This window comes from Enoplosus armatus, chromosome 6 (genome assembly GCF_043641665.1).
Source record: "Enoplosus armatus isolate fEnoArm2 chromosome 6, fEnoArm2.hap1, whole genome shotgun sequence".
Taxonomy (NCBI): Eukaryota; Metazoa; Chordata; class Actinopteri; order Centrarchiformes; family Enoplosidae; genus Enoplosus; species Enoplosus armatus.
In genome coordinates this window covers 8,575,144-8,589,472 of record NC_092185.1, presented here as the reverse complement: position 1 = coordinate 8,589,472, position 14,329 = coordinate 8,575,144, and the positions used below count along the sequence as shown (strand labels likewise).

General features: G+C 40.6%; 1 protein-coding gene across 1 annotated transcript in view; it reads left to right on the top strand.

The window, feature by feature from the left end:
- The window catches only part of pclob (piccolo presynaptic cytomatrix protein b), a 28,494-nt gene extending 14,165 nt beyond the window's left edge, over positions 1-14,329 (top strand). The window contains exons 9-27 of the mRNA XM_070906994.1: positions 1,855-1,943; positions 2,074-2,149; positions 2,246-2,371; positions 4,033-4,141; positions 4,364-4,431; positions 4,531-4,613; positions 4,668-4,772; positions 5,705-5,752; positions 5,844-5,974; positions 6,941-6,967; positions 7,393-7,486; positions 8,412-8,483; positions 8,884-9,178; positions 9,541-9,735; positions 11,884-12,025; positions 12,134-12,192; positions 13,027-13,164; positions 13,280-13,425; positions 14,186-14,329. Coding sequence (XP_070763095.1) covers positions 1,855-1,943; positions 2,074-2,149; positions 2,246-2,371; positions 4,033-4,141; positions 4,364-4,431; positions 4,531-4,613; positions 4,668-4,772; positions 5,705-5,752; positions 5,844-5,974; positions 6,941-6,967; positions 7,393-7,486; positions 8,412-8,483; positions 8,884-9,178; positions 9,541-9,735; positions 11,884-12,025; positions 12,134-12,192; positions 13,027-13,164; positions 13,280-13,425; positions 14,186-14,329 — 2,147 coding nt within the window. The remainder of the gene's footprint in view (positions 1-1,854; positions 1,944-2,073; positions 2,150-2,245; positions 2,372-4,032; positions 4,142-4,363; positions 4,432-4,530; positions 4,614-4,667; positions 4,773-5,704; positions 5,753-5,843; positions 5,975-6,940; positions 6,968-7,392; positions 7,487-8,411; positions 8,484-8,883; positions 9,179-9,540; positions 9,736-11,883; positions 12,026-12,133; positions 12,193-13,026; positions 13,165-13,279; positions 13,426-14,185) is intronic.

Genomic DNA, 14,329 nt, shown 5'->3' with positions numbered 1-14,329 from the left:
AAATTTGTAAACTGTCTGAAAGGCTAGTAATGTCAGACTCGCAGTAATTTCAAGCATGCATCTTACATGACTACTGCTTTCAGTGCATGTGCTGAAATACATTTCTCACACTGCAAATCTAGTCTTAGTACAATACCTGTAGTTTTTTAGATTAATGAACATATGTTGAACGCATTTCTAAAAAAACATATAACTTTGTACCCCAGCTGGAGGCCCAAACTGGAATATAGAAGGTGAGACAGCATCCCAATTTCCATGTAGTTACATAGAGACTGTATGCCTCCATGCCGCATATCATGGTTGATTTTGTAAACATACCAGACTCATTCTGGAATGACCCACATCACAATAGTATGCACTACATGTCATTTAGCAGATCTCTAGTAGTTGACATGTCAGATCCATTCTGGAATGAACCCCATCTTAATGGCACTAGATATCTTTTATGTGTCATTTTCTGTAGTGACTTCAGTTATACATCATGACTGCACATCATAGTGGTTCTGTAAGCATATCAGACCCATTTCCAGTATTCATGTTCATGCACTTTTGCAAAAAAATCACATGTATATTGTGTGATCATGCATAAGTGTTACCACAAAAATATGTGTGTATTGCTATTCAGTGCATATATGTTATGGCATTTTATCCAATTTTTTTTTTAACAATTCTGAAGGTCGATGTTGCCACTGAAAAACTCTGGTGTAGATAACAGGCAGCATTTACCTTCAGCCTAAATGGTCATCAGGACAGTTCTCTTCATCATTATTGGTTCATCTCCTTGTTGGAATTAGATAAGTGATAATACAAAGAGACATTTGGCAAACCTGTGCACATTCTATCCTTAGTGACGATCTATTGAATTGGACACCAAAGTGATGACTCACATTTCTATTGTAGAACATTCCCCACCAACATGCTTTGTTACCATGGCGTTGGATTGTTTATACTTCATAGATATTTAAAGTTTTCTGAGCTTTGCAATGATAATGCTAAAAATACAAGACATCCAATATCTTTCATATGTCACAAGTCATGTTTAAAAGGTATTAGATGTCTGTATGATGAGCTTTGGGAGGTTTCACAGCACATTGTACTTACAGTTCTTCATAAATACATTAACATAGTACAGTACCAATTCACAGTTATATGTTTTTTGATCCTATACCATAAGCTACAGTGGAAGGTAAGGATTTAGATACTGTGTGGATATTTCTCCCCCTTCACGACTGAAATTATTTTATTAAAAAGAAAAAATACAGTAACAATTGATTGGGAAATGGCCATATAAATGAGGTTTATTGTAGTTAATATTGATATTATTGGAATAAAAACAAACAATGGGGCAGCTCCAACCCACAGTATTTTGACTTAAATTATTATCATTATTATCATAATGCAAAATTTTATGGGGCTTCTTTCAACAACGTTTCATATACAGCAGCTATGAAAACATGGACAAAAAAGAACCCTTACACTCGGATGGAGAGCACTGCATTGTGTCGAAAGCATGCCAAACTTAAAAGGCTCTTTAAATGTATTTTATCATCACTTTTTGTCATTTGCAGTGATCATTTGATCTCACAGACGGTATGGATAGGGTGGAACAGAGTTTATACTTCTTTGCTTTCACCTATCCAGTCAGGACAGATCAGAGATCTTCCTATATTTGAGCAAACGGTTGTGGAAGCGTGACAAACGTTTACTAGAAACTGTCCAAAGCTTGATTGCAAGATTGATCTCTGCCCATGTTGTCATTACCATGTTTAAAGCAAGGATTTATCAAGCTTTCAGGGATACAGTAGTGTGCGTTTGTGTGTGCTTGACTTTTAACCACTACCTCTCCCTGCCTAGCTTACCACCTGAGGAGAGAGGACACAGATTGGTTTGATAAGCCAAGAGAAGGGCATCCACAGAGTGGAAACATGTCAGACAGGAGACAGGTGAGAGCTAACAACATTCAACTTCACACTATGCTGTTTCCTTACTTCAATTTTCAGTATATAAACCAGAAAAGTTTTCTGAAGGAAATCTATTTTCTTCATGCTGTAAATTCCTTAAAATCTCTCTCAGATGAAACTGGTCCCATATGCCTTCCCTCACACTCGCATCAAGCTTAAGAGAGACCTGAAGGACACCAGTGTGTCAGGTATAATGCAAACACAGATCACATAGACATATCATACAATTTCATTTTATTTCACAGTTTTGCTCATTTGGATTTGAATGTTTATTTTTCTATCAGGGAATGGACTTGGGATCCGTGTGGTAGGAGGGAAGGAGATTCCAGGGAGCCGAGGAGAGATTGGAGCCTACATTGCCAAGGTTATCCCTGGTGGTGTGGCAGAGCAAACAGGAAAAGTTGTAGAGGGTAAGAGGAGAATTAGAAAAGGAGATAGTATAAATTACGTTGTATCTGCCTCAGTTGGCTTCTTGTATTTTTTTATGTTTATTTTTCTTTTAGTCAGGAAATACAACATTCACCTTTGGAATGAAAAAAAATATAAAATACAATGTTAAGTTTGGAATAGTGGGAAAAAAAACAATATATTTCCATCATTTCTTGGTAAGATACTGTACATGGTAGGTATTGTTTCTGAGGCCTGAGAGATTAATGGTGTAAACACAAATCTTTAAACTATTATTATTTTTAGGGCAGTGTAAGCCTTCAGTAAAAATCCCTGCCTGAATCACTGAACTCCAGATGGAAATGTGAGAGGCGGCTGTATCCTTCTGTGTTGTGGTCTGTCATGTCTCATTCCCCAACACATCACATCCAAACACAGAATAAGTCTGTCAACTCACCCTCTACAGTGCTGGGCTGTGTTAGTCATTAGGCTATATTTAGCATCATTAAAGACACACAACTACACAAAGGCAGGAATAGACAAACACACATACCCAACAATTAGCTTTATGAACGTTCAGAAAACCTACTCAATTTGTACATTGTGAGTTAATAGAATTTTCTAATGATTGATCTTCTTATGTTTGTTGTTTGGACAGAGAACAGCCTGAATATTAATAGTAATCCCAACAGTTTGAGGATATTTTTAGGACAAAATTGGTTCTAGTTTCTCTCTTCAGTGGGAACTCTAACATAGGGACTGCCAAGACTTTACTATTGCACAAGGGAGGGGATGAAGGACAGATCAGCTGATGTGGTTCTTCTTGGTCTGATGTATTTCATTCATTCTTTTTGTTTGGAAATAATACAATAGGAAAGGTTAGACATGGCATGGCAGTATTAGTTGTAATAAAGAAATAGGAATAACGGTCAGACTGGCAATGTTTACTTCCTAGCGAATGCTGAATTGTAGCTATGCAAATATGATGTTTATGTTTCACTGAAAGAGAATGGCAGCGGAACATGCCTGCAGGTGCAAAGAGAAATAAAGTGGGGGAGGATACGGTGAATTACATAGAGAGAGCAGAGGGTATAATCTAAATGAGCACTGGCTCATGCAGAAGGATATGGAGATATTAATTCAAGCCTTTATTGTCACAACAGCTGGTGAGTTGCTTCGTAAGCAGAAGTCTAATCTGACGACTAGATATCACTTGTGTAAGTGAGGCCTCATACAGCTCTGGCCTTGGGTTGAAAGTTGGAGTTTGCTGTGCACTGATTTTTGTATATTATATCATTAATATACATATTTTAATATTACTATTTGTGATGTGTTTGTCTTACTTCTTTTACCTCTGACATGCCCTTGTTTGTTTTAAGAAAAACAAATAAGATTGTGTGCAAAACTCTCGTTTCATGTTGCTGTGCTGTGTGTGTAATGTCAAAGTCAACATAAAAAACAAATTGAAAATTATATTAAGTAAAAAAATTAAAAAATAAAGTTTTCCACTGGGTGTACTACAAATTGAACTATTACTTCTGCTATGTGAGCATGTAGGCTGCACTATCCAGACTCAATCATGTTTCATTTAGAGATGGGGTGAAATATATTCGCCACAGGCAACATATTGTCTGGGAATTGATAACACCCTGTTGTCTCTGAATATGCCTTCATCACACCACAGGAATGCAGGTGTTGGAGTGGAATGGAGTCCCTCTGACGGGAAAGACTTATGAAGAAGTGCAGTGCTTCATGGGGCAGCCATGTGCAGAGGCGGAGCTCTGTGTGAGACTGTGAGTTACATCTGTCATCATTTACCCCTCTATCCCACCGAAACTCCTACATGTTTAGTCGCAATATGGTAACTCTGCACCCATGTACACCTTCTCTCCTCCCTCCTGTCCCTTCTCTTCATTCCACACCCCTTCATCTGACAAATATCACTCTATGACTGATTACTGCTAAGATACACTGGTTGATATTCCATTATACATTTCCTATATGGATCCAAACAGCGACCTTAATATGCTGTCTGACCCTGAGCACCCACAAGCCCTGGAGCACCATGTCCAGCTTAAGGCTGGTATGTACAAGGATTTGTTGATACGTCTGCATGCATGCATGTATCTGTGTACCTATTTCACATAAATACAATGTGCATAACTATACATATTTGTCTCAGTAGGTGGGCAGCGCTCCCCTGGTGTGGATCCTAAACAGCTGGCTGCAGAACTGCAGAAGGTGTCCCAGCAGCAGGCTCCAGGTGTGGCTGGAACAGGGGTTGGGCCTGGGGGTTTGGGGGTTCTCTCTGCATTGGAGCGCTCTGCCCTCCTCCACTCAGGTACCGGATCGGCTGCCTCCAGTGGCGTGCCAAGCCCCGGCCAGCCTGCTTCCCCTGCCATAAACAAGAAACAAAGACACAAGGTAGTGGCTTTGAATTGTTGGCATGCTTTCTGCTTGCTCGTCTCAGACGTACTCTTCAGTTGTGAGGAGTTCTGTTTAAAATGTGGTGACAAGAATATAAATAGTGAACAACTGGTTCATATGTCAGAGGTTGGATACATTGTGTAAAATATAATTCTAGTCTGAATGAATAATAGCATGGATCTGTTTTAAGCCGCAGTCTATGGAACCCTGTGTGATCTATCATGCGCCTCCATAAGTATTACATCATATAACACTACAAAGGGGAGGTTGCGTGTGAAGGTCAAACGGTGTGACAGTGTTCATCCGAAAGTGAAAGGCCAATTATAATGGAACAAGAAAATAGTGTGATACAGTGCATGACCCTGGGTGTGGGTGTCCATTACATGTGAAATTGGCAATATATGCACAAGTGCTTCATTATGGTTTAAATGCTTGACTCTTGAAAAGCATGTCACACTGATAGAAAAAAATGCATTATGTAAAACAAATGGCCATGAATACCTAGGATGGAATATGAGATTGATAGTAGAAATATATTTGTACTTTGGAAATCGTCTAAACTGAAATAGACAATTCTTATTAATGTCAAAGTACCTCAAATAATTGATTAACCTTCTCAAACTTCACTGGAGGACTTTTCCAGTCAATTACACGGCTCAGTCATTCAAATCTCTCTTGAGGCTCATAGATCCAGTGAGAAATCTTTACTCGGCATCTCCCCTATAAGGACAACCCATTTGTCCGTAAGCTGACAATATATATTTGAAATCAGAGCACCATTTACAGCAACCTAATCCCCGGTTAGTGGCTGAAGTCTGGTATGAACTTTTCTTTGTGGGTCAGGTCTGGTCCGTCAGCCATGTCTGTGTTTGACTTATCATGAAACAATACATTTACAACCATTATATGCTTTCCCCCATTTTTTGTAGACAACAGAGGTGATGAAGACACCTCATCCCATCACTGGAGAAATTCAGGTATAAAAACACAAAAGGTACCAGAGATTTATTTTTTCAGCTGTAGTTTGCGCTTTCTTACACAGCCTCCACGCCATTCTTTTCCCATCAGCTCCAGATCAACTATGACAGGAACCTAGGAAACCTGATCGTCCACGTCCTGCAGGCCAGAAACCTGGCCCAGAGGGACAACGACGGCTACTCTGACCCTTTTGTCAAGGTCTACCTCTTACCTGGGAGAGGGTGAGCTCTGAGCGTGTTTGAGTGTTCCACATATGTCTGGTCTTTGTCTCCCTTTCTGCTTTTGTGTCTGTCTTGTTTTTTCTCTCCCCCTATTTCTTTCTGACTTTGTATTGACTGTGCTGTATGGAACTGACTAACTACTTGAGTTTGTATGAGAGAATGAGGCTGGACATGATGATATGAGGCAGTCATTTGTAGTGCAATTTGATTCAATTTGATTCAGTCTCTATGAATCAATAAATGGGTGTTTTGGACATCATACAAAGCTGGGAGAGGAGGTCCTTTGCCATACTGCAACATTATAATGCGCAAAATTACCTGGTCATAGACAGCCCACTTACTCTGTGCTGAATTCACAAGCTCTTTCGTATGCTGCCCACTTTTGACTGAACTGAGTAGTTTAGAATTGTCCCCAAGTGTTATGTCCTCTTATTCCTCCTCTCATCCCTGTCTGCTCCACCATCTTCCCAAGAGCCTGTGAATAGCAAAAGAAAGGATCGATGCGGCCTTTATCTGCTCTGTAACAGTATCTTCTCTTAGATAATGACCCCATCAGACTTGTTTATGAGCCCTTTCTACCTATACGCTGTATAGGTTAGAAATGGAAGCTCCGCCGGACAGAACTTTGTTCTCCCGCTGTTTCATTTGAAGAGTATTTTGAAAGGTATTTGTCTGACATTAGCAGTGGAATACACAGCCAAGGCGTTTCAACAAAAGTTCAAAATGGGGAATCATCATTCACCCATGAGCCAGTTGTAATCATTGTGAGGTTTTTTGGTCTTGCGTCACATACACTGCTTGGGCACAAAAACAGTGTTACACCCTGCAGAGAATATTGATTGCCTCAGCTCTCTATCCTTTACTGCCTTTTCTTTGAGCTCTCTGGGCTTCTCTGACTGTTTTTTGTGTTTTTGCTTTTCTTGTTTGTGATATCTGCCCTCCTCTTCCTCTTCTGGACTCCCTCAGCCAAGTCATGGTTGTCCAGAATGCAAGGTAGTGTGGTGCTGATCTTTGCTTTTTGTTGGTGTTGTTTTTCTTTCTGTAAATTATGTCTCCAAAGTGGTTTTCCATCCTTTTGTTGTGGCCTTTGTTGTTCGTCCAATTATCTGCTCAGTTTCATGGTGTTTAAGAACACTCCTATCATCGCTTTTTCTCTTCGTGCCTCTCTCTTTTAACTCTCCTCAGCCTCTATCTCTGAAGTAATTTGTGGTTTTGTAAAAGCATCTTAGTCAAAACAGACAATTAAAAAAACAAAAATTTGAATTTGTTTCTTATGTCTCCACAACAGGAGATTGACTATAGTCCACATTTATTGAGTATATCACAGTTTGGTGAATGTTTGCCATGGGGTCAGGCAGGGAAGAGACATTTTAATTTATTACTGACAACCAATCATTCTGAATATCATGACTTATCAGTGCTGATAACAAGAGAAGGACCAGGTATGCCCAGAAGACCATGAACCCAGAATGGAACCAGACTGTCATCTACAAGAACATTCATTTGGAACAGGTACTACGCAGAGTGACATTAACACACACACACATGCACACACACACACACACACACACACACACACATACAGATTTTCACTCTGTCTTGCTCGTGCAGTTACTGTATGTGTGTATGTGCTGTGGGCCACTTGGGATGAAGTGGATGTCTTATACTCATATTAGGATTCTGTCCTCGTGTCTTGTCCCGAGGGCTGTTCTTAGTATCCCTGTGCACCCTCTTATCAGCATTCCCAAGACACAACAACCATCATTTCTGCTCTCACACAGTTTCATTTTAACGAAAAGATAGAAACTTGGTAATCATGTGTCTGTGTGCTTGTCTGTCACTGGATGCGTGTGTTTATCCTTTTAGTGTCTGTGTTTGCTAAGAGCATGTGTTGTTTGTGACAGAGAAAGCACCCACACAGTAATTACAACTGTGAGAGATGAGGGCAGATGCGGTAGCTTTAGTGGTCAGAGAATAGAGGCCTTCTGTGAAGGCAGGGCGATTCACTGGCTCCTCTGGGCCTTACTTCTGTTAATCAAGTCTCATTGCTGGCCGGAGCGGCCTTAAAAATGCTGCCGCATCGCTCATTCGCCCACTCCCCCCCTGAGATATTTTTCCATCTCCTCCCACACCCATACACACATAAACACTCAAGGGTACATGCACACATGCATGTACATATACTGGAACAAATCCAATCTCACTACTCTCTTCTTTGCTGATTACAGTAAATGACCCTCCTACTGTAGGTCGGCATTCATTCATGCACTGCACACACAGTGTGCCTGAGCTGTTTTCTTTCACACTTCTTCCACCCACATGCACACAAAAACAGGCACACTCACACATACACATTTCTCTCCCTCACACATACATAAGCACACATGATCCCTCATCATGATCTGTGCCCCTCTCTTCCCTTCTTCACTCTTTCCAGTTAAAGAAAAAGACGCTGGAGGTGACAGTGTGGGACTATGACAGATCCTCCTCCAATGATTTCCTTGGAGAAGTGAGTGCTGTTTGAATCTGAATCCCATGTCTGAAAATGTCAAATGCATTTAGTATTTACCTCACACAAAAGGTTTCCTCTGCTTAATTTTTTCAATAGACAAGCTTTTCTTAAAACAACCAAATAACATCAGCCTTATCTCTCTCCTCTCCTCAAGCTTTGCTTTATGCCTGTAAATCTGTGTATCTTGTGCTAAATGCAGTATGCATTACAACTCTTTAGCAAATAGACTGTTTGCAAACACTATGCTGTGAGGCTTCTTATCTACCTTAATACAAATTCCTCTCCTTGTTCCCTTCTGTCAGTGAGACCTTCAAAAATTTGTACATTGTTGGACTTGGTTTTAGAGTCTTGTATCATTTTTTTCACTCTGTGTGTGTGTATGTTAATTGTGTCTCAGGTGTTGATTGACTTGTCGAACACTAACCAGCTAGACAACACTCCTCGCTGGCTGCCTCTGAAAGAGCAGAGTGAGAGCATTGAGCACAGTAGAGCCCACCATGCAGCTCAAGGCCCACCAGGATCTGGGTCAGGTCAGGGACACGGCCACAGCCTGGGCCATATGTCAGGGATGGGACCTGGGCATGGTATGGGACAGGGTCAAGCACCAGGACAGGGGGACGGGAGTCATGATTCGCCTAAAAACTCTGTAATCAAGAGCAGAAGCCATGGAATCTTCCCTGATCCAGCCAAAGGTAAAATAATCTCATCCATCTTAAATGTCCATACAGTTTATTCTATATGACAGGTTATTCTGAATCATGACACCGACGTTGTTACTCGTAGCAGGTTTTCGACAAAAACTGCAATTTATAAGTTGATCCCTGAGTTGTCATAGAGATAGAGACTGTTACCATAGAAACAAATGCTAATCATTTCTTGACAACTGTAATTGCACTTTACACATGTGCTTGTCAACTGCTACATGGCACAATTGGGACTGCTCTGAAGCAGGAAATATCAAATACTGTTAACAATGTGGATTATTTTCATCTGCATCTCTTTTCTCTCGTCCCATTAGCAGTCATAACCCATAACCCATTTCATTTTCCTGCAGACATGCAGATGATGCCTTTGGAAAAGTCACACAGCAGCCCAGGCAGCTCCAAGTCTTCCTCTGATGGCCAACTGCGCTCCCATGGCCCCTCCCGAAGCCAAAGCAAGAGCAGCGTCACTCAGGCCCACCTTGAGGATGCTGGGATAGCCATTGCAGCCGCAGAGGCTGCTGTGCAACAGTCCCGCCTGCAACCAAGTAAATCCCGCCCCTACCCATGATACGCTTCCTGTGACATGCTTCCTTTTTCCTGCGCATGCAAGCTTTATTGAGATCATTTGATGAAAACCTGAACCGCTGTGCGTTCACCTCCTTAACATTTTACCTTTGCCTTCTGCTCTCCTCATCTTACTTTTTTTTTCTCTGAGCACAAGTGACTTGTTATGATCAATAATTTTAGTTTAGTAGTCATGTAAATTTAATTCCCTCCAAGTCAGTCTTAATAATACACTATTCACTACTACTAGTCACTAAACAAAATCCAAAGCAGATTAAAAAGAGAAATACATCAAAACCTAAACTTGCTGTAAAAATCTTCAGTCTTTTAATTTAAAATTAAATATTTATAAATCTGGCACATTAAGTGCACTAAATATTCCAAATACAGTATTTGATATTTTCCATCTGTTTAATATTTCTGCTGCCATTTTGGTATCTTAAGTAGGACATAAAGTTGATATATTACTGTGAGTTATTAACACAGAGGAAGAGTCTAACAACAAACATTTTCCATTTGTTCCACAATAAAATACCCAGACCCCTCTGTTTATACATGATAGGTGCATGTGCCAATCCCAAGCATATGGTTTCTACAGAACCCCAGTGTGGAGATCTCCAACCCCAGTATAGAAACCAAACTGGGATGGCAATCCCTCACATGTCTTGTACCATATTAACATGATTTAAACAATATCCATTCATGTTTATGCATAATCTTTAGTGTGATGTCCTCAAAATGAAGAATTATGTTGTTGTAGATAAGTTAGCCCAGTGTCAGAGCTATTTAAGCATGCAGTTGCAGCTTCCCTGGCTACTGTTCCCTGGCCACTGAGGGCTTTGTGATGCTGCAGTCTCTCTCTGTGTGTGCATGCGTGTGCCATATGAATGAACCCTTAGAAAAATCACAAACACAGATACACACAGGTATGGCACACAGGCTCCCCTTCCTATCCAATCCTCTCCCAAACCCTTCGTCTAAAAGAAAAGGGACACAAATGTGAGCCTGAACCAGTCAAACCAGGAAAAAAAGACACACCAAGAGGTTCAAAAGTCAACAGGAGGCTCACTCTGCACTCACCGGCCAATGAGAGTAACCATGAGAGGAACAGAAGTGTCAAGGGAAGGTGAGGCAACATAGGAAAAGTATACTGATAAATATTAATAATCCTACCTTTTTAACCATAATGCTAATAAATGCTAATAAAACTAAACTACACTAAAAAATAGATAAGAAACGACATAAAATTAAGTCTACTATAACCAAATGTGTAAATAAGTGAAGTAACAAATGAATTCTCATTTAATGATTTTAATATATGTAAGTCTGTGAATGTCTGATAGCGTGCATGTGCGTGTGTGTGTCTGTCTGTGCGTCTTTTTTATATACTTTTGTTATTGATATAATCATGTTTTCATGGCTATAGAAAGGGAATTCCCAGCTATTGCCTTTCAGTCACAGATTGTGTTTCAAACACAATCTAACTACTTTTAATCATCGTTTTAAGGCAAATGTAGGCAATGGACACTGTGACCATGAAGGCAAAGAATGTGTCCACCCTCAGTCTAGACAGAAACACTTCACATATTCCCTGAACTAATCATCCTTTTTCATACTGTATGAGCATAACTCAACAGCAGCCAGGAGCCAAGAACAAATAATTGAAAATGAAGGAACATCCATATTGTATTGCACTAAATTCATTTTCATTTGTGAATTAAACTTAGTGACCTTCATTTAATTCTGGTGAAGGGATTTGGTGTGATCTATATGAGTTAACCGAGGTTACACACTGCAATGCTGAACGCAAGGACGAGGTGTCATCTATGTTGATCTGTTCCTCCTCTGATTTGCTGTTGTGTGATGCTCAGTCAAAGTTATGTGTGACAGACAGCGTCACTGTCAGTGAGTGATGGCTGGGGATGTGAAGTGTTTCAGCATATCTATTGGACATGCATGCATGTGTGGTAGAAGCTGAGTCAGTGGAGATGCTCTGTGTTCCTTGCCGTGTACAAATAATTTGCTGTAAAGAAAAAAGATAGATAGATAGATAGATAGATAGATAGATAGATAGATAGATAGATAGATAGATATTTCCTCACCATCACACTCGCTCTTGCCACCCTCAGGACCAGGACACCGACTGGGTGATGTCTCAGGGTCAGTGGTGCTGTCTGCCCCAAGTCTTGTGGGAGACGCCTATGGAGGTCTGGATGGAGAAGAGGGGGCGGGCACTGGAGTGGACAGTGCCATTTTTCAAGTGCCACGCATGTAAGGCAATTTGTGGCTCTTTTTTGGCACATTGTGCATCCAGTAATGCCTAGTATTGAGTTGTTATTCAATATGTCTGATGATGCTCATATGTTTTTTTTCTCACAGTGGTAAGACTATTCCTAATGGCACCGACAAAAACCAACTAGGGACCCCAGAAAATGAAGGCAAGTTCCAGAAATGTCCTCTGTTTACAGTAAAAAAAATCTTGAGGCTGTGGTAGAAAAACACATTTCTGATGCTGTCTTGCATGGTCGTAGGTCTCCCCCTGCTGGGTATTTTGTATAACAACACTATTTTGTTTATTTTTTATTTACCCATCCACTCACTTAACCACCTCTAAAGTGTGTTTTCATAATGACTCTATTCAATTGTGAAGTCAAATGTTCAGCTAAGTGCTTATTGTCAATTAACAATATTTACCCAACTTAATGACTTGATGCATGGCTAAGGGATGGTGGAAGAGAAGTGGGTGTCACACTATCCTACCCACTGTCATAACTATATCTACGTTTCATGTAGCTCAGGTGTCATGATGCCTCCCTTCTGTCTCTAGTTTCAGTTTGTAACAAAGAGCCCAAGGTCATCTTAGGCTGTAGCCTGTCATCTGTTACACAGAGGAGGGTCAGGAGGTCATTTCCATGGCGCCTGATGACTCATTTGACACATTTAACTCAGCCTGTCTTAGTACGACTCTTACATTTAAATATCAATAGAGACACATGACAGTCGATGAGACCCGTGTGAAGTTGTAAAGACGTTCCCTGACCTGGTTTCATTGTGCTGTGAGCTCAGGTTTTGTGATGCATAATTGTTAAATAATTTAAGTAATCCTTAGTGACACCAGGAGAACATGCGTTTCTGTGCAACTGTAGGAATCTGCCTGCAGGTACTGCATGGTTCAGTCAGGGCTGTCCAAACAGAGAAAGAAAGAAATATAGAAATCGCCAACTTTATTCTAAAAGCTGATCACCCACATCTCTCTTTCATTGCTGTTTTAGGTGGTAAAACACAAGTAATGGGGGAGATCAAAGTCGCTCTCAAGAAGGAGGTGAAGACAGAAGGGGACCAACTGGTCTTGGAGATCCTTCAATGCAGAAACATCACTTACAAGTTCAAAAGCCCAGACCACCTACCAGGTCGGGAAGTAGTGTGCATTTGTGCACATGCATGAGTGCGAGTATATGAATGTATGTTTTTATCAACTTGCAGGTTCACAAATCCCTATTCATGACTTATCTAATTTGCCCTCAGACCTGTATGTGAAGCTGTATGTGGTGAATGTAGCCACTCAGAAGAGGATCATCAAGAAGAAGACCAGAGTTTGTCGGCATGACAGAGAGCCCTCTTTCAATGAGACCTTCAGATTCCCCCTCAACCCAACTGGACACTCCATACAGGTACGACAGGCACCCAAATGAGACAGTTGCAGACTGACAGATACGAATCTGGCTCTGTCCACTTGTCAAGCATGATGTGTAAATCCATTTTTGCCTTTCTGATTGGCCTAATAATCATAGAAAATTAATTCCATGTATAGACTTGCAGTAATTTGTGGTGTATTCATTCAATTGTTCCAGTTCAGTATACATCCAGCTTTTTGCTGTTGACTGACAGTTGCTGTTGCTGTTTTTGCTCAAATCTCCAAAATAGCTCATTACAGCTAATTAAAACTGGAGGCTTGTAACGTCTGACAAAACAAGTCTTAAACCTCATTATGGAAAGTTTTATAAACTGGTCTGCTGCCTCATTTAGCACCTGGGAGATTTAACCACCTCCTGGTGAGCTGCAGGATATAACATCTAAAAGTAGCTGGTAGCGTCTATAAAAGGTTCATTCTACACAGACTGTTGTAGTTAAACAAATACTGGCAAATCTTACAATCTCATGCTCAGACTCCTTTTTCAGCCAATGCTGAATCCTGATTGAAATGTTCAACTTGTTTATTTGTTTCTAGATAAGTATATATTGATCCATAGGTCAGACTTTGTAGTCTTGTAATCCCTTCGCCCAATGGTGCTTGTATTACTAATGCTGGATAATATGCTTTTACCTGTGCATTTTTCAAGATGTAATGGGTGCGCAAGTTAAACACTAACAATCAGATAACAACAGAATAAGCCATGACAAATAAAGTTTCTCTCTCCAATGTGTTTCCAGCTTTTCTTGGTGTCCAATGGAGGCAAATTCATGAAGAAGACCCTGATAGGGGAAGCCTACATCTGGCTGGACAAGGTCGACATGAGGAAGCGAGTGGTCAGCTGGCACAAGTTGTCTGTCAGCTCCACTCAGACCAACCCCTGA